The 19550-nt window shown below is 52.6% G+C and overlaps 11 protein-coding genes across 11 annotated transcripts; 8 read left to right on the top strand and 3 right to left on the bottom strand.

Annotated features, from left to right (window-relative positions):
• Window positions 1-152: 152 nt before the first annotated feature.
• Window positions 153-3341, top strand: VTN49DRAFT_1533 (uncharacterized protein; the record flags this gene model as incomplete). The annotated part of the gene is made up of 6 exons (XM_069409158.1): window positions 153-246; window positions 308-453; window positions 520-546; window positions 600-635; window positions 694-3102; window positions 3168-3341. 6 exons carry the CDS (start codon window positions 153-155, stop codon window positions 3339-3341), a joined length of 2886 nt encoding a protein of 961 aa, XP_069270572.1.
• Window positions 3342-3857: 516 nt separating this feature from the next.
• Window positions 3858-4130, top strand: VTN49DRAFT_1532 (uncharacterized protein; the record flags this gene model as incomplete). Its single annotated transcript, XM_069409157.1, has 2 exons — window positions 3858-3971; window positions 4029-4130. The coding sequence occupies 2 exons, from the start codon at window positions 3858-3860 to the stop codon at window positions 4128-4130; spliced, it is 216 nt and encodes a 71-aa protein (XP_069270571.1).
• A 7-nt stretch (window positions 4131-4137) lies between these two features.
• VTN49DRAFT_1531 (uncharacterized protein) lies at window positions 4138-5504 on the bottom strand (the record flags this gene model as incomplete). Its single annotated transcript, XM_069409156.1, has 2 exons — window positions 4138-5272; window positions 5362-5504. The coding sequence occupies 2 exons, from the start codon at window positions 5502-5504 to the stop codon at window positions 4138-4140; spliced, it is 1278 nt and encodes a 425-aa protein (XP_069270570.1).
• Window positions 5505-5564: 60 nt separating this feature from the next.
• VTN49DRAFT_1530 (uncharacterized protein) lies at window positions 5565-5834 on the top strand (the record flags this gene model as incomplete). The annotated part of the gene is made up of 2 exons (XM_069409155.1): window positions 5565-5690; window positions 5754-5834. 2 exons carry the CDS (start codon window positions 5565-5567, stop codon window positions 5832-5834), a joined length of 207 nt encoding a protein of 68 aa, XP_069270569.1.
• A 1556-nt stretch (window positions 5835-7390) lies between these two features.
• VTN49DRAFT_1529 (uncharacterized protein) lies at window positions 7391-8147 on the top strand (the record flags this gene model as incomplete). Its single annotated transcript, XM_069409153.1, has 4 exons — window positions 7391-7457; window positions 7545-7690; window positions 7761-7898; window positions 7956-8147. 4 exons carry the CDS (start codon window positions 7391-7393, stop codon window positions 8145-8147), a joined length of 543 nt encoding a protein of 180 aa, XP_069270568.1.
• Window positions 8148-8315: 168 nt separating this feature from the next.
• Window positions 8316-9662, bottom strand: VTN49DRAFT_1528 (uncharacterized protein; the record flags this gene model as incomplete). The annotated part of the gene is made up of 4 exons (XM_069409152.1): window positions 8316-8861; window positions 8917-9066; window positions 9118-9278; window positions 9347-9662. The coding sequence occupies 4 exons, from the start codon at window positions 9660-9662 to the stop codon at window positions 8316-8318; spliced, it is 1173 nt and encodes a 390-aa protein (XP_069270567.1).
• Window positions 9663-9926: 264 nt separating this feature from the next.
• VTN49DRAFT_1527 (uncharacterized protein) lies at window positions 9927-11333 on the top strand (the record flags this gene model as incomplete). The annotated part of the gene is made up of 4 exons (XM_069409151.1): window positions 9927-10048; window positions 10107-10399; window positions 10455-10596; window positions 10649-11333. 4 exons carry the CDS (start codon window positions 9927-9929, stop codon window positions 11331-11333), a joined length of 1242 nt encoding a protein of 413 aa, XP_069270566.1.
• A 384-nt stretch (window positions 11334-11717) lies between these two features.
• Window positions 11718-12609, top strand: VTN49DRAFT_1526 (uncharacterized protein; the record flags this gene model as incomplete). Its single annotated transcript, XM_069409150.1, has 5 exons — window positions 11718-11808; window positions 11877-11896; window positions 11974-12363; window positions 12422-12469; window positions 12532-12609. 5 exons carry the CDS (start codon window positions 11718-11720, stop codon window positions 12607-12609), a joined length of 627 nt encoding a protein of 208 aa, XP_069270565.1.
• Window positions 12610-12866: 257 nt separating this feature from the next.
• VTN49DRAFT_1525 (uncharacterized protein) lies at window positions 12867-13471 on the bottom strand (the record flags this gene model as incomplete). The annotated part of the gene is made up of 4 exons (XM_069409149.1): window positions 12867-12939; window positions 13000-13058; window positions 13117-13261; window positions 13329-13471. 4 exons carry the CDS (start codon window positions 13469-13471, stop codon window positions 12867-12869), a joined length of 420 nt encoding a protein of 139 aa, XP_069270564.1.
• Window positions 13472-14171: 700 nt separating this feature from the next.
• On the top strand, window positions 14172-16621 carry VTN49DRAFT_1524 (uncharacterized protein; the record flags this gene model as incomplete). The annotated part of the gene is made up of 8 exons (XM_069409148.1): window positions 14172-14249; window positions 14483-14574; window positions 14629-14671; window positions 14741-14800; window positions 14869-15287; window positions 15344-15605; window positions 15661-16171; window positions 16227-16621. 8 exons carry the CDS (start codon window positions 14172-14174, stop codon window positions 16619-16621), a joined length of 1860 nt encoding a protein of 619 aa, XP_069270563.1.
• Window positions 16622-17189: 568 nt separating this feature from the next.
• VTN49DRAFT_1523 (uncharacterized protein) lies at window positions 17190-19305 on the top strand (the record flags this gene model as incomplete). The annotated part of the gene is made up of 6 exons (XM_069409147.1): window positions 17190-17232; window positions 17291-17341; window positions 17396-17522; window positions 17578-17743; window positions 17797-18985; window positions 19037-19305. The coding sequence occupies 6 exons, from the start codon at window positions 17190-17192 to the stop codon at window positions 19303-19305; spliced, it is 1845 nt and encodes a 614-aa protein (XP_069270562.1).
• Window positions 19306-19550: the final 245 nt, after the last annotated feature.

Raw genomic sequence — 19550 nt, 5'->3', positions numbered from 1 at the left:
GCCGCTTGATGCGTGGGTTGAAGTTGTTTTTGAATGATGGGCTGTTTGCCGTGACGCGCTCTTGGTTGCCATCTCGACCTGCTGCTCCCAGAACATTCCATCCTCCAACTTTCCGCCAGCCATTCGACCATACCGTGTTCTCGCGTCTCAGGATGGCTTCGACCTCTGCGGAGGGCCTCAAGTGGCCCGCGAAGCGCGTGCGCGAAACTTTTCTGGATTTCTTCAAGGAGAGAAACCATACGTTTGGTCCGTTGTGCCCCTCGGTGGTGTCTGCGGCCTTGAAACTGACTCGAAATTTTTGATTCAGTCCCGTCGTCCTCGGTCGTGCCTCACGCCGACCCAACTCTGCTTTTTGCAAATGCGGGCATGAATCAGTTCAAATCCATCTTCCTCGGAACAGTCGATCCGCAGTCTGATTTTGCGCGGTTGAAGCGTGCGGTGAATTCGCAAAAGGTACAAGACAGGATTTACCCCGCGCTCGTGTAGGGACTCTGGCTGACGACGATATCAAACCGACAGTGCATCAGAGCCGGTGGGAAACATAACGTACGGACCTGAACGTGCTGAATGATTGATTCGACCATGCTAACTCCGATCAGGACCTCGACGACGTCGGTAAAGATGGCTACCACCATGTTCGTCGCCTCATCCCTCACTTTATCACATCTGGCGCTGACTCTTGGCCAACATTAGACGTTCTTTGAAATGCTCGGAAACTGGAGCTTCGGCGACTATTTCAAAAAGGAAGCTATCAGCTACTCCTGGGAATTGCTAACCAAAGTGTACGGCCTCGATCCGAACCGCCTGTACGTCACGTACTTTGAAGGAAATGAAGCCGGTGGACTCGAGCCGGATTTGGAGGCGAGGGACTACTGGAGGGAAGTCGGGGTCGCCGAGGACCACATTCTTCCTGGAAGTATGAAAGATAACTTCTGGGAAATGGGTGATCAGGGCCCTTGCGGACCCTGCAGTGAAATTCACTATGACCGTATCGGAGGTCGTAACGCGGCGCACCTCGTCAACAAGGATGATCCCAATGTGTTGGAGATTTGGAACAACGTCTTCATCCAGTACAACCGTGAACCGGATCGATCTTTGCGCCCTCTGCCCAACAAGCACGTCGACACGGGCATGGGATACGAGCGTTTGGTGTCTGTGCTGCAGGACAAGGCATCGAACTATGACACGGATGTTTTCTCTCCTCTGTTCCAGGCCATCCAGAAGCTCACGGAAGCTCGAGAGTATCGAGGAAAGTTTGGTGCCGAGGATCCCGACGGGATTGACACCGCGTATCGTGTAGTGGCGGATCATGTGCGGACGCTCTCCTTCGCCATTGCGGATGGAGCCGTTCCGAACAATGAGGGTCGAGGATACGTCGTGCGCCGAGTTCTCCGGAGAGGTGTTCGCTACGCCCGAAAGTACTTCCAGGTTGAGATCGGCAATTTCTTCTCCAGGCTTGTTCCGACCCTTGTCGAGCAGATGGGCGATATGTTCCCGGAGCTCAAGGCGAAACAGGCTGAGATCATGGAAATCTTGGACGAGGAAGAGCTCGCCTTCTCCAAGACCTTGGATCGTGGTGAGCGACAGTTTGAACACTATGCTCAGCAGGCTAAGGCCAAGGGTCTCGACAAACTCCACGGTGCCGATGTCTGGCGCTTGTACGACACATTTGGGTTCCCTGTTGACCTGACCCAGATCATGGCAGAGGAGCGCGGTTTGCGAATTGATAATAACGAATTCGAGGAAGCGCGTCTCCAGGCCAGAGAAGTTAGCAAAGGAGTGAAGCAAGCCGCCTCTGAAAGCGTTAAGCTTGATGTCCACGATCTGTCGAAATTGGACAAGATGCGGGACGTTCCGAGGACGGACGACAGTGCCAAGTACGAAGCGGGTAACATCACCGCGCAGGTCAAGGCGATCTATCATAAGAAGCTGTTCTTGACGTCGACAGAGGAAGTGCCCGAGGGAGAGCAGCTCGGTATCATCCTTGACCGAACCAACTTCTATGCGGAGCAAGGCGGTCAGGAAAACGATACCGGCAAGATCATCATCGATGGCAAGGCCGAACTCGCCGTTACCGATGTCCAGTCCTACGCAGGCTATGTACTGCACACGGGTGTTATGAAGTACGGCTCGTTCTCTGTTGGGGACACAGTGATCTGCGAGTATGACGAGCTGCGCCGGAAGCCCATCCGCAACAATCACACGGGAACGCACATCCTGAACTTCGCCCTGCGGGACGTTCTTGGTGACCATGTCGACCAGAAGGGCTCACTCGTGGCGCCTGAAAAGTTGCGGTTCGACTTCTCTCACAAGGGTCAGATCACGGAAGCCGAGATTGATACGATTGAGAAGAAGTGCACGGATTACATCCGACAGAACTGCACGGTTTACGCTAAGGAAATTCCGCTCGATACGGCGCGAGAAATCGCGGGCGTTCGCGCAGTTTTTGGCGAGGTGTACCCCGACCCCGTGCGCGTCGTGTCCGTCGGCGTGGAGCTGGAGGAAATCCTCAAGAACGTCAAGGACGAGCGCTGGTGGGGCGTCAGCATCGAGTTCTGCGGCGGTACGCATGTGCAAAAGACAGGAGAGATCAAAGACCTGGTGATCGTCGAGGAGTCCGGTATCGCTAAGGGCATCCGGCGCATCACCGCCGTCACAGGCGAAGAGGCGCACGAAGTGCAACGGGTCGCGGACGAGTTTGAGGCGCGACTCAAGCGACTCGATGCCATGCCCTTTGGTCCGGCCAAGGAGGCAGAGGCGAAGCAGGTCCAGGTCGAGCTGAATCAGCTGGTGATCTCAGTGACCAAGAAGGCGCAATTCCGCGAGTGGTTCAACCGTATCAACAAGCAGATCGTTGATGCGCAAAAGGCCCAGCAAAAGGCCGAGCTGAAGAAGGCCATGGATACGGTCACTGCGGCTCTCGAGAAGCCCGAGAACAAGGACCGCGGCGCGCTTGTCGTCCAGCTGCCCGACTCGGCGAACGCAAAGATCGTCAGCGAGCTGCTGAACCACTTCAAGAGCAAGCTCAAGGATAAGACCGTGTATCTGATCGCGGCGGATCCGGAGCAGGGAAGAGTTGCTCATGGCTGCTATGTTTCCAAGGTACGACTACTCTCTTTTCCTCCCTGGCCGTTCATTTGTTCCACCGCTAACTTTCTTTTAATCAGGCTGCTCTCGACAAAGGCGCTTCCCCCACCGACTGGTCCAAGGTAGTTTCCGACCTCGTCGGTGGAAAAGCCGGCGGCAAGCCCCCGACGTCCATCGGCAATGGTACCAATGTCGACAAGGTCGGTGAGGCGGTTGCCGCTGCCACGGAGTATCTCGAGAAGCTTCAGTTGTAAAGCCATTATGGAGCGGAAATCATAGAAGAGGGAAAAGATTGGGAGGCGTGGTCTAGGTAGAGAGATGATCATGAATTCTGGTGCTCATGTTGGCTGGTTGGTCTGATGGCTGGATGTTGATAAATTGTGTGTTATATAACTACCTGCTAGTTATGAAATGGAAGTCAGCTTCGTTAGATTATGTACATGTTTTGCTACATGAATCTCTATACTCTGCTTATGGCAGATCGACTCTGATGTGTCGGCTAGACTCAACCGGCGCAATAGCCCAATACCCTTCTACTACGACAGGCCAACGAAGCATTACCAACAAGAGAGAGAAGAATCAATATGAAATCGGAGAAATATCCTGTCAATGATTGAGCAAACAATCCTACAAAGTCCATAACCCTTGTTTCCTTTCAGATTTAGCGCCAAACAGCCCGGAAATAGCCCATCCGACCAGAATATAACTAGCAAAACAAGCTCCAGAGAAATAACCCGATAACGCCACCCAGGAGACTCGGTAAGAGGGGTATGCAGCGAGTCTTGAGAAATAGGAAACCACCGCTAAAACGTCACAGAGGAAAGGAGGTGGAGGATGAAAAGGAGGCGAAGGTGGAGGAGAAAGAGGAGGGAAGAATCATAAACGTAAACTGAGGGAGTGAAACGAAGAGTCATAACACATTCGTTGGCATGGAGAGAAAGAAGGGGACGATCATATCGTTCAGGGAAGGTATTGTGCTGGGTGGCAAGAAGAAAGAGAACTGTACAGTACTGGAGATCCCAGCAGGAAAGGAGAATCTATAACCGCTCACTACCTGGTGCCGGCTTCCAGCTCCCGAGGGCTTGGTTCTGAACCACCACTTGATCGTTCTTGTTGTCCGCGGCGGAGGAAATGGAGTGGAGGTAGACTGGGAAAGCGTAATTGACGCAGTCCCCTCAGACCATGATTTCGTGTGCCGTCCGTTCCGGGCTCGGAATCGGCGGGAGGCGCATTGGAGGGCGGTTGACGATTTTGACGATTCTCCTGTCGAGGAGGAGGATGGCTAAGAATTTCCTCTTGCGGCAGAACAGCCAGATACCGCGCCGGAATGATCACTCTGGATCGGAACGGATTTAGCCGGCCGCCGATAACTGCAACCGGCGGCTGCGGTGGCATCATCGTCTGGCCCGGCGCTCGGTGACCCATCCGCTCATGCATCGCAGCCTGCTCTCCTTCAGGGCGAGGTTTCGGTATGTAGTAATCGGCTTTGCACAACGGACAGCACGCTCGCCGACTCGTCAACCAGGGGTCGATGCACGATGCGTGGAATGCATGCCCGCATGTAAGTCCACGGACGTCATCATCGTCCTCAATGAGGTCGAGACAAATGGCACACGTATCGCCCGGCTCCGGTAGTAATTCTGACGGTACCGTCTGTTGAACTTGTTCGTCATGATCATCGTCATCTTCCGGCCTCGGCGATCTGACATCGACATGCTCTACGGATACTCGTTCTGCGCGGTCCGGCTGCGGCGAACTGGCAGACTCTTGAATCCTCGATATGCCCTTCTCGTCCATGCTTCCTGCGCGTTCACCTTCAGTGGTTGGACGGTCTTGTTCTTTGTTCGCGAGAAAAGTTGGGAGAGTGGATGGGGATTCGCCTGCTGCAGTTTCCATATGAACGGCGGCACCTTCACTCCTCTCCTTCGGAGTGTGAGGCATGCTAGAGGCCGAGATACCACCAGCACAAGGAAGGCCTTTGTCTGCTCGTGATGACCTCCATGCTTTGTACTTCATCAGCGGGAATCGTTCATTGACCTCATCCATCGTCATCAACTTCTTTTCTCTCCGTCTTCGGTGCGGTCTGGCGACATTTGCAAGGTCGATCGGTTCGCCGGTCTCCTCATTTCGTAGCTGCCGGGCTCGCTGGTTGTACCTGAAGCAGTACTTGACACCCACGATAATCCTGCAAATTGAACCCCAAGTCAGAAAAAATGTTCGAGAATGCCGACAGTGCCATATCTAAGGGAACCTCGGCGATTCTACGCAACATACCATAGATTCGTGAACACGACACCGAAGCCCAGGGCTACAAAGAAAAGGAGAGGCGAACTATTTGGCCCACTACTGCTGCTGGACTCATCGCTCTCCGCAACGGCTGTGGGCTGTGGAATAATATCTGTCATTGTTGTCGACATGATGGACCACGACGCTTTGCTCTTCGGCCGCAGAGGACAATCCAATGTCGGTCCAGCCAAATGGATTTCTCGTTTGCGTTGTTGACCAGTGATATCAAGTCGGATTCAAATGAAACAACTCCCCGTTTGGCGAGCCATTCGTCGTATTCACCTCCAGTTACGGAGCACGATGGGACAGTAGGAACAGTATTATAGAAAGATTATCGGGAACCAGCCGAGGTCGGATGCTGTGTTGTGCCACGGGTTCAGGCAGGTCGCAGTGCCTTACAAAAGATCCATGACATGGAACTGTCGGATATCACGGCGAGCCCGGATCGCTCGGTCTTGTGACAGCAAATCGAGGCTGGGATCTCGAATCTGCGCGCGGCCCCGATATAATGTACTTTGCCCACGACGATTCCAGACCGACGAGGCACCGCAACCCGGCGAGAACAGGACGAAGACAGAAGTTGCAGAGATGAAAACAGGCTCGTCCTGGTTCAGCAAGATATCCGCATTGGGAGGGGAAAGCGACGCAACAGGCAAGAGGCTGGCAACTTTGAGGAGAAAGGAAGAACTCGAGACATCACGAGACCAACACAGAAGAGGCAAGGCGCTTGTCCAACTTGGGTTAGGGGCAGTGCCCCCGAGATGTTTTGGGCCAATGGAATACCATACTAAGCAGCTACTAAACTCGATTGGGCGACGCTGTCCGGCGCCAGACCTGGGCTGTTCTCCACTTGGTGCGTCAGCTTTGCAGCATTTGCTGACAGATCCTGGCCCGGATTCCTTATTATTTGCTGTGCTCTGATGCAATGGGCAATTGAACCTTCTGCGAATCAAATGAAGGACTGCCGCAATGAGCTTGAAACGACCATCGTCTGCCTACACGGAACGGAATCGGCGGAATTTAACAAGCGGCTGTTCCTGAACGGAAAAATTTGAGTTTCGGAGGAACCGTTCACGACAGCTGAAGGATAGGCTGAGCCAGCAAGTCGCTGAAACCGATCTGGCATGGAATTACTCGACGATCGGTGGACAATGGGGCCATGACCCATGCCTCATGGCGGGCCAAATGAAGAAGATGGAGCTTGATGGGATCCGGGGCGCCGATGGAAGTCGGCCCCAAGGAACTTCTCGTTATGGGAGAAGTTTCAGAGGAAATCCCTCGTTCCAATGCGTTTCGGCAGGACCAAGTGGCATCCATTGGCAGCGCGCATGGCCCGCTCTATACGACGATGACTGCCAATCGGCAGAGTACAGGGACCTGAGACTGGAGTTCGCAGCTCGAGGTCTGGAAGTAAAGCGAAAATGAGTTAGATAGCCTCGGCCTAGCAACGGAAATCAGCTTTTAAAGTAGCGTACTCGTATTTCTGTTAGAAACCGGTTTGCCCGTCAAGGTAATTCCATCAAGATACTGTACTCGGCTCTCACCCACCACCTAGGTGCGATCGCAGTCGGTATTGAGGTGAAATGGCATCAGGTGGCTGGCCCAGGTCCCTGATCAAAGCCACGCGCACCCAAGGGCAGGGATGCCGCCAAAAGAAATTGAGCGTAAACCAGTTGATGCTTCAGGGAAATTGGGATCATCTACGGAGTAGTAGCTACCTACCTAAGTAGTTGCTGCTTTTCCCCTTGCATGAGTTTTTGGATGCTCAATCGTGCCATTAGAACTAATTCATTATGGTCTCATACACCAAATGGAGTGTACAAGTATGACGTTCTCAATGCTTACTCATTTGGAAATCCTGGAGGTGTCCAGTGCCGTTCTGTTGCAGAAGCTTCTGATGGCCCAGGCGGTGCGGAGGGTCTTATCTGATCAATCGCCACTCTATTTCATCATCCCACCAGCGTAAACACAAACAAGAGGCGGAACGGCCATTCTTCCAGCAACTGGTAGAATCGCCATGGCGGACTCTGGTCAGCAGTCGTCTACTCCCAATCCAGTGGTGTTTTTCGACATCGCACTGGGAGGTAAGTCCAGGATTTCGAGATGAGGATAGACGGCAGTATCGTCTGCTCTCCCCCACTTTAAGAGCTCAACGACTGATGCAGTCATAGGGGAGCCGCTGGGCCGTATCAAAATGGAGCTCTTCGCCAACATCACGCCGCGAACTGCGGAGAACTTCCGCCAGTTCTGTACGGGCGAGTCGAAGAACGCGCAGGGCCGACCCCAAGGCTACAAAGGGTCCAAGTTCCACCGGGTGGTATGGATACGACCATTTATTATTATTCCCTAACGTAGGCTTGTGCATTCTGGCTAAATCCTGGGTCTAGATCAAGGACTTTATGATCCAAGGAGGGGACTTTGTCAATGGGGATGGCACCGGAAGTACCTCCATTTACGGCGGGCAAAAGTTTGCCGATGAGAACTTCAAGGTGCCGCACGATCGGCCCGGGTTGTTGAGCATGGCGGTATGCCTTCCCTGTTTGTCCCTGCGTAGGACTAGGTGTGCTGACAGGATGGGGTAGAACTCGGGGCCCAACACGAATGGCTGCCAGTTCTTTATCACTACCGTCCCGACTCCTTTTTTGAACGGCAAGCACGTGGTGTTTGGCCAGGTTATCGATGGTATGGACGTTGTCCGCATGATTGAGAATACCCGAACGACGCGGGACAAGCCGAACCAGGATGTTGTAATTGTACAATGTGGCGAGATGTAATTTCATGTCGATAAAATAAGGAACTCTCCATATCGGACTCTAGTACACGTACGCATAAAGTTCTCTCGAATGTTCAGATGTCACCAAGCAGCTACCAGGCTGTCTGTCATACACTACCAATAGAACTAACTTGACGTTGGCACATAAATGTCGATACATAGACGGAATTCATCGCGGGCCCTTGTCAGAGGACACCCCCGCGGCAATGACACTGGGCAGCTCCTGTTGCCCGACATTGAACAACAGTTTGATCGCAGTGCTAATTCCCACAACCGCAAGAATAGTGACGCCGGCGAGAAGGAAGAACGGAGAACTGACGTCCTCCTTCTGGCACGCTGCGCCACCCCACTGGATTGTTCGGATACTGCCATCACTGGTGGTCAGGTTGGTCTTGAAGCATCGGCATGCATAGCAATCGCCCATTACGGCATCGTTGTGCGACGACGACTTCAGGTAGCATTCGCCGTGGCCCGAGCAGTTGTTCGTTGCAGTTGCGCAGGAAATGTCCGAATCGTAGCAGACAGGCAAGAGCGCGGAGACGGGCTCTGCCAGCGGACTTGACTCGGCCTTCTCGACGCTCGACCGCCGTTGGAGTTGCACTTTTGCGGAGCCAGACTTGGAAGGCAAGAGGACGACTGTCCAATCTTGCGCATCCGTAGACTCCAACAGCGACGTCACAAACTCAGACGTAGACGTCGACCCAGCGTCATTTGCCTGGAACCGTCCTATGAGCCTTAGAGCATACATGACAAGCGCAGACCATTCATACCTCGAATCCCAACTTCAGAACACCGGCAGATTCGTCGGTCCCGATCCAGCCATCAACTCGGGCTAGGGGCGATGTTTCAAACGACTGTGCATCGAAAAAGCCCTTCAGGTTCTGGAAAACAGGGAACTTCGCAAGGCAACTCCTTGCATCCTGAACCTTGGGTTAGCGGAGCCAAGCCTCACACTCCTAGGATTTCCGCACCTCGATCGCTGCTGTCTTGTCCTCGTCCACGGTGTAGCTACAGGGCCTCGAACCGGTACGGGAAAAGCGATCTATGCCGAGAAGGCTCTCGATAAAAGACAGGCTTGCGAAATCCGGCGAAATATTGCGGATTCGCAGGGAGTTGACATGTTCGATTGGGACTGCGAGAATTGGGCAGCAGTGAGTGACTGACTATTCGAAATCAACCCGACTGCTCGTGCCAGCTTACTGTCATCTGTGTCAACCCCATCCAAAACGACAAGAAGCCTCTTTGGATGCCGTTCGGTCGCATCACCAAACAAGGGTTCTTGAGCTCCCCCAAAGTCGTTCAACAGTTCCGCCACGGCCTCATCGACGGTTCCGAGGCGAGAGTATTGCCCCGCATGTAATCTCTGTTCCAATACCAATTTCGCAGTGTGTTCTTGTATGTTCTTGTGTGTTTGCGTATCATGGTCGGAGCTCGGGATGAGTATCCTGCCGTGTTCAGCGGCCGCGGCGGTTGCCGTCGCAAGGCACAGCGACGCCAGCCTGGTAATGTATCGCATTGCGACAGTGTGTCGAGTTAAATCCGCTCACTCGACTGCTGCCGATCCCACCTGTTGACACGGAGAGGTCGGCCAGCTTCTCGTCCGTCTACGTTAGTGAACCATATCGACGGGACTATCGAGCTGATATGCAGATCACGTGACAAATGACTAAGACCCATTTCATCATCTCCTGTGGTTTTCCCGGCCCTCAACCCGGCTCTGATTTCGAGATATTAGAATGGTATCCAGATAGTTGTCTCGCGTCGGAGACATCGATCTCTCATGCTGGTGTTTCGACGGGCGTTGTGCAGAGCGCCAGCCTGCTTCCGCCAATATCGGGCGTTCTCAACAGGCACTAGGGTGGTCAACGTTCATCATGTGAAGTTTAGGAAGCCATGGTTCAGGTACGACTCTTTCTGTTGCCCCAGTGGTGGCGCTCGACGCTGACATATCATGTCCCAGGCGATTTGCGACGACGTGCGTTCTCTACGGTGTTGCATTTCATCTATGGAGCTCGCTCGTCCTGCTTCAGTTCGATGGTGATGTCGAACCGGAATCTGTCGAGCATGTAAATCCCACAGCGAGTAACGAGGTATCTCGGCGGAACGCGGCACAGCTTGAGGAAGAAGAGGCTACGTTTATTCCGTTGACCTTGCCGAGTTTGCAGCGGGGGGAACTCTACAAGTCGACGGACGAGGAATGGCAACGGTTCGCAGAACTAAACTCAAAGCCGGAGCGTATATCAAAACTACGAGGTATGAATCAGCCGACATCACTTCAGTCAGAGAAGGATGCTGACAGTGCACTCAGAGGAACTGGCGAATATTGTTGCGCAGCGAGTACAACATTCGTTGCAAGGCGTGTACCTCATCGGCACGCCTGTACAGATCGAAGGGAACTGGATCGTTCCTCGGTATCCTTACCGTGCGCCTCCGCATTATGTGCAAGCAGGGTACGTTTGTTTATTAAGCCGAACGTGGACTCCATGTGCTGATGCGTTACAGGTTGATGATCACCGATAATGAGGCAGCGATCGTGCTCAGGCCGGTGCCTCCGGAGCAAGGCGACCGGATTTGGAAGGCGCTCGTACCGATCGACGTGGCGACGGCGATGTGGGATGCTTTTAGGCTGTTATGGCGGATCAACGTCATGCGCCTGGATGACTACCTGAATGGCAGCAAGTACTCAAACTCGGCCATCATCTCCATGACGGAGGCGGCCTTGGATCGCAAGAAACAACAATCCTCCACCTCTCACCTACCGTCCGTCTCTGAATGGGAGTCTTCGCACACCAGTCCATCCGAGACAGAACAACGCCGCCCATCATCAACTCGGCCTCTGTCTGACGACCGTGGCACACATCCTTCCCTGCTGATCTCATTGCTACAGAAGATTCCCTTGCCTAACTTTGCACCCGGTTCCGATCTCTACCGTGCGCGCGCCGTGTTCAATCTCAGTCTCAGCCATGCCCAAGCACGGCGTCGGCGTCGCGCGACCCCTAACCGTGGAGTCTGTTATTTTGAGGGCATGGTTGCTTTGGCCGGGCCCGTTGCCTGGTGCCGGGTCTCGGTCTCGGGAGAATACGATCCCGCGAAGAACGAATGGACTGACGTTCAGCTGAAGCTGCGCGAGATCAACCGGCGCGCTCAGCCGGCCCTGGGAGATCTCAAGCGGAGAGCGTCGGAATAATACATTACTAATGCAGATGAGTTGATACGATCCGCTCTTTTCCTTTTTTCTTGTGTCTATCTTTCTGGGAGACCTGTAAATAGAGCATGGGTACGGCGTTGTGTCAATATACGGTCCAATCATTCATACTTCATGACGTAGAATAGTCAGAGTAATTTCTAATCTTCTCCCTTCGTTAGGTAAAGCCATAAAAGGATGGAGCCAGGGTCGTGGCGCCAGAACCCCTCATATTGATGTCACTTTGAGCTATTGTGTGCCCCGCGGGAATAAATTCACGATGGGGCCTTCATAGTATGAGATCATAAAGGGAACACTAAGTGGCCTCTGATTGATCTCAGCAATCCTGCCAGTTGAGATCTACCACATTGAGATATTCCAGACACCATGGCCCTGAACCCCAAGCTTGCTGGGCTGAAGCTTCCTGCGACCGGCACCGTTGCCGGTGGTCTTCAGACCCCTCATACTCTGGAGCTATGTACGTACACAAGGGCAACAGCACAATCTAGTTAGAACAAATGCGTACTAACCACCTCGATCCTCTAGACCTGGACTACGTTTGCCCGGTACGCTTACAACAACAACCCTGTAACCCGTAGTCAAAGCAAAGCATTGACAGGGAATCCTCGATGGTACTATATAGTTCTCCGCCAAACTCTTCATCACTTTCCACACGCATGTCCGGCCGATTATTGCTGAGAAATACGCGTCGAAACTGCAAGTCATCTTCCGTCCGCACGTGCAACCCTGGCACCCATCCTCGACGCTCGTGCACGAGGCCGCCGTGGCCGTCCTGCGCATCGCACCCGAAAAGTTCTGGGAGTTTAGCGAGGCGCTCTTCAAGAAGCAGACCGAGTACTTTGACGAGGCCGTCGTTGACGAGACGCGGAACCAAACGTATAAGCGACTGGCGGCGCTAGCGGGTAGCGTTGGAATCGACGAGGGTAAAGTGTATGAGCTGCTGGAGGTCAAGAATGGGGAGCCAAGGAATGCTGGAAACCAGGTGTCGAATGATTTCAAGTTTATTATCAAGGTTCGAAGGAGGGCCGAGCTTGCATAGGGGAATTGAGGAGCTGACGGTGATAATTTAGGCAAACCGCGTCATTGGCGTTCACGTCTCGCCGACCATCTTCTTTGATGTGAGTCGATGCAACATTTGGACGAAGACTTGCCCCATGTGCTAATCCGTCTCTCAAAACAGGGCGTCGAGGAGAAGAGCATCAGTAGCAGCTTCACCGCTGACCAGTGGGCGGAATGGCTGGAGAAGAACGTAGTCTGAAGCAGGCCACAGAGTCATCATCTTAAACACTGTACCAGTCCAAATATCCTATGGTACCCAGAATGCCAACTATAATTGATATCATTGGAGAGCTGACTGGCTGCCTAATCGCAACACATCCAGACTCCCATGCAATATGTAGTCCCTCAATAACTCTCTTTGCCAGATGACGAACAAAACAACCCGAACAAAACGACAAATCAACGCCGATGCCAAACTGTAGATACTCTAGACAAATTCAATCAATCTCAAACCGCTTACTGCTGTTGACGCTGTTGCTGTTGCTGCTGCTGTTGCTGTTGATTGGGTGGCTGGTAGTTGAGTGGACGCCTGTTGACATGCGTTAGCGGTTATCGCAAGACTTGTTGATAAGGATCAGGGGATATGTACTTAAATAGTAGGATATGAGGCTCCGGCTCGTGCACTTCATAATGCTCCCAGCCCAGACTCTGTTGTAGCCAAATGTCAGAAGCATTGCTCGGTACCAAGGGGGAAGGGTCATCATACTTGAGTGATGCCCAAGCCACGCCATTCCTCCTCCCACAACAGCTTCAATGTGCCTTTAGAGCTATCAAAGTAATCCGCCGGGATCTTCTTGAGCATATTCTTGGGTAGTTGGACATGACGGTATTCATATTGATCGTCCGAGTATCTTGCAGCAGTTAGCTTCCCGAGAAATGCTCATGTGAACCGTTTATCGCCAATTGTTCGTGACTTACCGAGCGCTATAATGGATGGAGTCGATGAATTCCTCCAATTTCTGTCGCTCTGACTCCAGCAGCAGACGGGGCTTTTTGTTCCGTCTGCTCAGGTCGATATCCATGTATTTCCAGTGATTTTGTTGTTGCTGATTATTCTCCATTTTGATCGTCTGATAGCGGGGTTGTTGATATGGCCCAATGCAAGGATATGATTCAAAGTCGACCGGACTGAGGTAGCAAACTCCCGTCGGGTCCGGGACAAACAATCAATGCTTGGTGACAAGCTTGGTAGAATCAAGAATGACAATATCCCAGACCACCATGCAGGCTCTCAGGTCCTTCTTATTCTTGCGGATTCGATTGCTCCCTGAGTGGAGCTGGTGCATCTATCCCCTTTGGGAATAGAGCCATGGGATGCACGCGTCGGCCACGCGCGACTTACCCGCGCTACGGGGGACGACAGTGCCGTAATGGCAGTACGCTAATTTATTACCGAATAGCATTAAAGCCCGCCGGACCGACATTGATCCGTGTATTTCTCGTACGGCCTTGTATTATTCAAGCCACATGGCTGAGCAACGCCACACCAATCAACTGCCCGTCCAAGTCAGTCCGCGTCTTGAAAGGGCGAGAGGTACGCAAAGCATCCCGAACGGAGAGTTTGGACTCGGGAGCGCTTCGGGGAGTTGGAGGTCCCGGTCCGGTGTATTTGGCAGTCACATCGCATAGCTGGCCAAATTCTCCTCCGTACCACCCGCCGGTCACAGACGATTTTTTGATTCTGCGTTCGTAGCCTGCGCATTCGTCGTGAAGCGGCTCCGCGATCCTCAGCGCCGGGTGAAGTGATTGCCGACGGACAACATGGTCGCGAAAAGAAGGTCGGGGGCTGCCGCGGCCTCCGACTCGAACACACACGGTTCGAAGCGGCAGAAGGTTTCGGTAAGTCTTGCGATTTTATTTTTTGCCCGCTTTTGTCTTTTACACCTCGTGTTTTTGTGCAATCGCATGTTGTTGATGAGGAATCCTGTCGCATTCTTGTCGCGCGCGCGCGACAATGGTCTGAATGCGCCAAATCCTCTCACACCTGCGCAAAGCCTCTGATCAATGCGATTCTCGAGGATCAGCTCCGGCCTTAGTATGCGATCGCTAATTTGTGCTTTTCTTTTTCCCAGCAGCAGGATGAGCCGTCGAGCCAGACTCCCGAAGAGATTAAGAAGGCGGGCTTGGATTTACTGGAACAAATAAAGCAAGCTACCGATAAAACGTACAACAAAGTGCCTCCGGTTCGATTGAATTGGATGCTGATGGGCTTATACAGTGGCCGTTTGATTGCGACCGACTTTCTTCACCTTCCGGACAAAGTATGTGAAACATGTAGCCAGCGTCGCAAACGGTCTCTCCAGTGATCGCATCGCTCACAGTATTTACAGAACGAGTATCCAGATTACTATGAAGTGATCGCCCTGCCGATTGCACTCGATACCATAGAAGTAAGTGTTGACATATAGAGAACCCCTCCCTATAATCCAACCAGCAGCTCATGCGATTTGCCTTGTAGAATAAGCTGAACAATCATGAATACCCGACGATGACTGCTCTTGAAAGTGACCTTCGAAGACTGGTCAGCAATGCCAAAAAGTACAATGACAAGTCCTCCGTCATATTCGCCGATGCCGAACGAATACGAAAAATAGTGACGAGCACAATGCCCTCGATCAATCCGGCATACAAAGATCCGAACTACGTCCCGTTCGCCACCCCCATTCCCGAGGAGGCCTCTGAAAAGCGAGGGAGGAGTGAAGATAGTGCTGCAAAAGATCAGTCCAAAGGAGACGGTGAGGAGGCCGCTGGAGATGCGCAAGGGACCCCAGCGGAAAACGAGGAGGAAAAGGAAGAAGATGAAGGATTTGAAGGAAAAACGCTTCAGGAAGCTCAGGATAAGATTATCATGGAGTTGATTCACTTGAAAGATGACGAGTTTGTCGCCCATGTTCCTGTGTTTCAGCTGGCTCCAGATGCTGACGACATCACAGGGGCCGTGAAGTGTCCGCTCCCTTTTTGGCCAAACCGGATCGAAACCTTTATAAGGAATATTACGATGTGATTCAGCACCCCGTATCATTGCGAAGTCTTCAAAGACAAGTCCGCGGCAGGGAAGGGAGAAAGCCCCATTCAGAGAAGACTGCCTTTCCCACATGGCAATCATTCATCGACGAAGTGAGTTACGTTTGGCGCAATGCTCGCGAGTTCAACGAGGAAGGCAGCGAAATCGTCGAACTCGCAGGGATTATTGAGGTGAGTACGCCCAGACCACCGCCGCCGTTGAGTCTCGGAACTAACTGGAGCTCAGGAGTACTTCACCCGTCGTGTAGCAGAGGCCCGAGCTGTCGTCCCTGACCCACCGCAACAGAACGGGGAAAGCAGCACACCTCGCATAAAGCTGAGGATGGGCTCAAGCAACACACCGGAGCCCGTGCAAAAACTCACATTGAAGATGTCTGGCCAAAGCGCGACTGAAGACCAGGTTGCCATTGACAGTGAGTCTTTGAAGCGGCAACAAGAGCTAGTCAAGGCCGGCTCTGTTTCTCGGGGCGCCAGCACGCCGAGCGGTCGAAATTTGCGGTCAATGGCAAGCCCGGTGCCCAGTTCAGGAAGGGAATCCCATGACGTTGTGTCAGACGGCACGTCAAATCTACCTTCTGGGGATGCAAAAGCTGCTGCGCTGACATCCGCGAACAACGCGGAAGCGCAGTCTGTTTCTACACAGGCTACCGCACATTCTACTGGCAATGACCATTCACGGGCAGTGTCGCAGCAGGGTCAATCATCGATAGATTCCATCTGGAGGAAACCTGGTCAAGGTATGATGCGTCCCGGCTCGCAAATCATCGGAGAACCTAAGACTGATTTCCACAGATGCCAGCCATGCCCTCATAAAGAATCTAAGCATCCGAACGCACCCAAGCTTAAAGGTTCGGAAACCGTTCCGTCTCGATATTCCTGCCTCACCACAAGCCCGACAACAGTCCGTAGTTGTTAACCTACCTCCATCACACGACTTTATTTCGCTCCAAATGGAACTGGCACCGAACTCCCCGGCCGTCCGTTCCAAGCTTGTTGCTTTTATCGGGCGACAAAAGCTTCATCCCACCATTCAGTCTCACGTCCACCCGTCCCGGCCAGCATTTGATGTCCGCCTGAGCCCCGGTCTCACCCAAGTGGACTTTCAGCTTGCAGCTATCCGGTACCATGGGACAGAAATCGAGAAGGAGTTTGAGCGTCTGACGGTGTTCTTCCGCGTTTTGCGTTAGCAGAAATCAACCCTCAAAATCTCGTTTAACATTCATTTAATCTAACAGCCTAGACGCTTTCAACTGCACAGTATTGGCATTGATTATCATGATTGCTTCCTGTTACCATTGTCGGCGCCATTGGACGGAGCGATCTGGGGTTTTTTTGGGAGGACATGTCTTTGGGGGATTGTTCGATACGGAATGCTTGCCATTTCTTGTTGGCCCTATTTGTGATACTCTCGGAATAGACTTTTTTGAGACAAGAATGAATCTACGAACAGTTATATCACTTAGAAATTGTCCGTACAAGTGCCATCGTGGCTGATTACGGCGGAGAAAGGTTAAGTTGTCAAATATGGACTAGTGTTGATCTCGGAAGGGGAACCGTGGGTGGGTGGGTGGGTTCCTTCCACCTGAGCGTAAAAAAAAAAAACCCAAAATTTATCAAAAATTCGCCCGCTTAAAGTCGCCTGCACTCAACCTCTGTGCTTTTTTCTCTTCTCTTTCATATTTTCAGAAGCCCATTCTTTAGCTTCACTTCATTCCTTTCGCTCTTTATAGAAGCACATATAAAAAACACGCAACCATGTCTGACGAGGTTTACGACGGTGCCATTGGCATTGACCTTGGTAAGCACCGCAAAGTCTATTGACAAATTCAAGAGCAAAGGCCACTGACTTTCGCCAGGCACAACCTACTCTTGCGTCGCCGTTTATGACGGGAACAATGTTGAGATCAGTGAGTTTGCATCGGCCCAATCTTTCTATGGCTGCGACTAACTTATGTACCCAGTCGCCAACGAGCAGGGCAGCTTCACAACGCCGTCCTATGTCTCCTTCACGGATAAGGAGCGCCTCATTGGTGAGGCCGCCAAGAATCAGGCGGCAATGAACCCCAAGAATACCATCTTCGACTCCAAGTACGTGTCTTCTCTACGCAGTGGAGTTTGAACCGATGTTCTAACTGACCTATAGGCGACTGATCGGCCGACGATTCGACGATCCCAGCGTGAAGAAGGATATTGAGTCGTGGCCTTTCAAGATCGTGGAGAAGGATGGGAACCCTATGATTGAAGTCGACTACCTTGGTGAGACGAGGACTTTCTCCCCTCAGGAGATCTCGTCGATGGTCTTGACCAAGGTAAGATCCATTTTGCCACGAGTGAAAAGAATCCACGCTGATCAGTTCGATAGATGAAGGAAGTCGCCGAGACCAAGCTCGGCAAGAAGGTTTCCAAGGCTGTCATTACCGTTCCGGCCTACTTCAACGACAACCAGCGACAGGCCACCAAGGATGCTGGTGCTATTGCTGGCCTCAACGTACTTCGTATCATCAACGAGCCGACTGCTGCCGCCATTGCCTACGGTCTTGGCTCGGGCAAGTCGGACAAGGAGCGCAACGTGCTCATTTATGATTTGGGTGGTGGTACCTTCGATGTTTCCCTGCTGAACATCCAGGGTGGCGTTTTCACCGTGAAGGCTACTGCTGGTGACACCCACCTGGGTGGCCAGGACTTTGACGCCAACCTTCTGGAGTACTTCAAGAAGGAGTTCCAGCGTAAGACCGGTAAGGATCTGTCCGACGATGCGCGCGCTCTGCGTCGTCTCCGCACCGCTTGCGAGCGCGCCAAGCGGACGCTTTCCAATGCCACCCAGGCCACTGTCGAGATTGACTCCCTCTACGATGGCGAGGATTTCAGCGCGCAGATTACTCGTGCGCGATTCGAGGACCTGAATGCCAAGGCTTTCACCAGCACTCTGGAGCCCGTTCAGCAGGTTCTGAAGGACTCTGGCATTGACAGGAAGGATGTCAACGAGATTGTCCTTGTCGGTGGTTCGACTCGTATTCCCCGTATCCAGAAGCTGCTTAGCGACTTCTTCGATGGCAAGAAGCTGGAGAAGAGTATCAACCCCGATGAGGCTGTCGCCTACGGTGCCGCCGTCCAGGCTGGTATCCTCTCCGGTAAGGCCGCGTCTGCGGAGACTGCCGACCTGCTGCTTCTGGACGTTGTGCCCCTCTCTTTGGGTGTCGCCATGGAGGGCAACGTTTTTGCTCCTGTTGTTCCTCGTGGTCAGACTGTCCCGACCATCAAGAAGCGCACGTTCACGACCGTTGCCGACAACCAGACCACCGTGCAGTTCCCCGTGTACCAGGGTGAGCGCAGCAACTGCGATGACAACACCCTGCTGGGTGAATTCACGTTGTCTCCGATCCCGCCCATGAAGGCCGGTGAGGCTCAGTTGGAGGTTGTTTTCGAGGTCGATGTGAACGGTATCCTGAAGGTCACCGCCACGGAGAAGTCGTCGGGCCGCTCCGCCAACATCACCATCTCCAACGCGGTTGGCAAGCTGTCTAGCAGCGAGATTGAGAAGGCTATTAGCGGTAAGTGAAAGTTAATTCATTGCAGTCAAACTCATTGCTGATTCTTTCCAGATGCTGCCAAATTCAAGTCGAGCGACGAGGCCTTTACCAAGCGGTTTGAGGCTCGCCAGCAGCTCGAGTCTTACATCTCGCGTGTCGAGGAGATCCTGACTGATCCGTCGATGAACCTGAAGCTCAAGCGCGGCAACCGTGACAAGATCGAGTCCGCTCTCAGTGACGCGATGGCCCAGCTTGAGATTGAGGACTCGAGCGCTGAGGACCTCAAGAAGAAGGAGCTGGCTCTCAAGCGACTGGTCACCAAGGCTATGGCTACTCGTTAAACGATCGTTTATCTGGGATGGGAGCTAAAAAAAGTGTTTTGATTTGTTTCGGATTTATGACGGAATTGTTATGACACGAGCTGTGCCGTTGTCAAGTAATGGTTGCGGATTACTGGACATGCGATAGAACATACTATGATAGAATGGATGTTGATATGGAAGTTTTCAGTTTTGTAGCTTTTGTTTGCTCTGAATAGACGCTGATTTCGACGATGATTTCCATTTTTGGAAGACCAAGATTTGAG

This window comes from Thermomyces lanuginosus (genome assembly GCF_041956635.1).
Source record: "Thermomyces lanuginosus strain ATCC 200065 unplaced genomic scaffold VTN49scaffold_22, whole genome shotgun sequence".
In the NCBI taxonomy this organism is placed as follows: domain Eukaryota; kingdom Fungi; phylum Ascomycota; class Eurotiomycetes; order Eurotiales; family Trichocomaceae; genus Thermomyces; species Thermomyces lanuginosus.
This window is presented reverse-complemented; position numbering and strand designations above follow the sequence as displayed.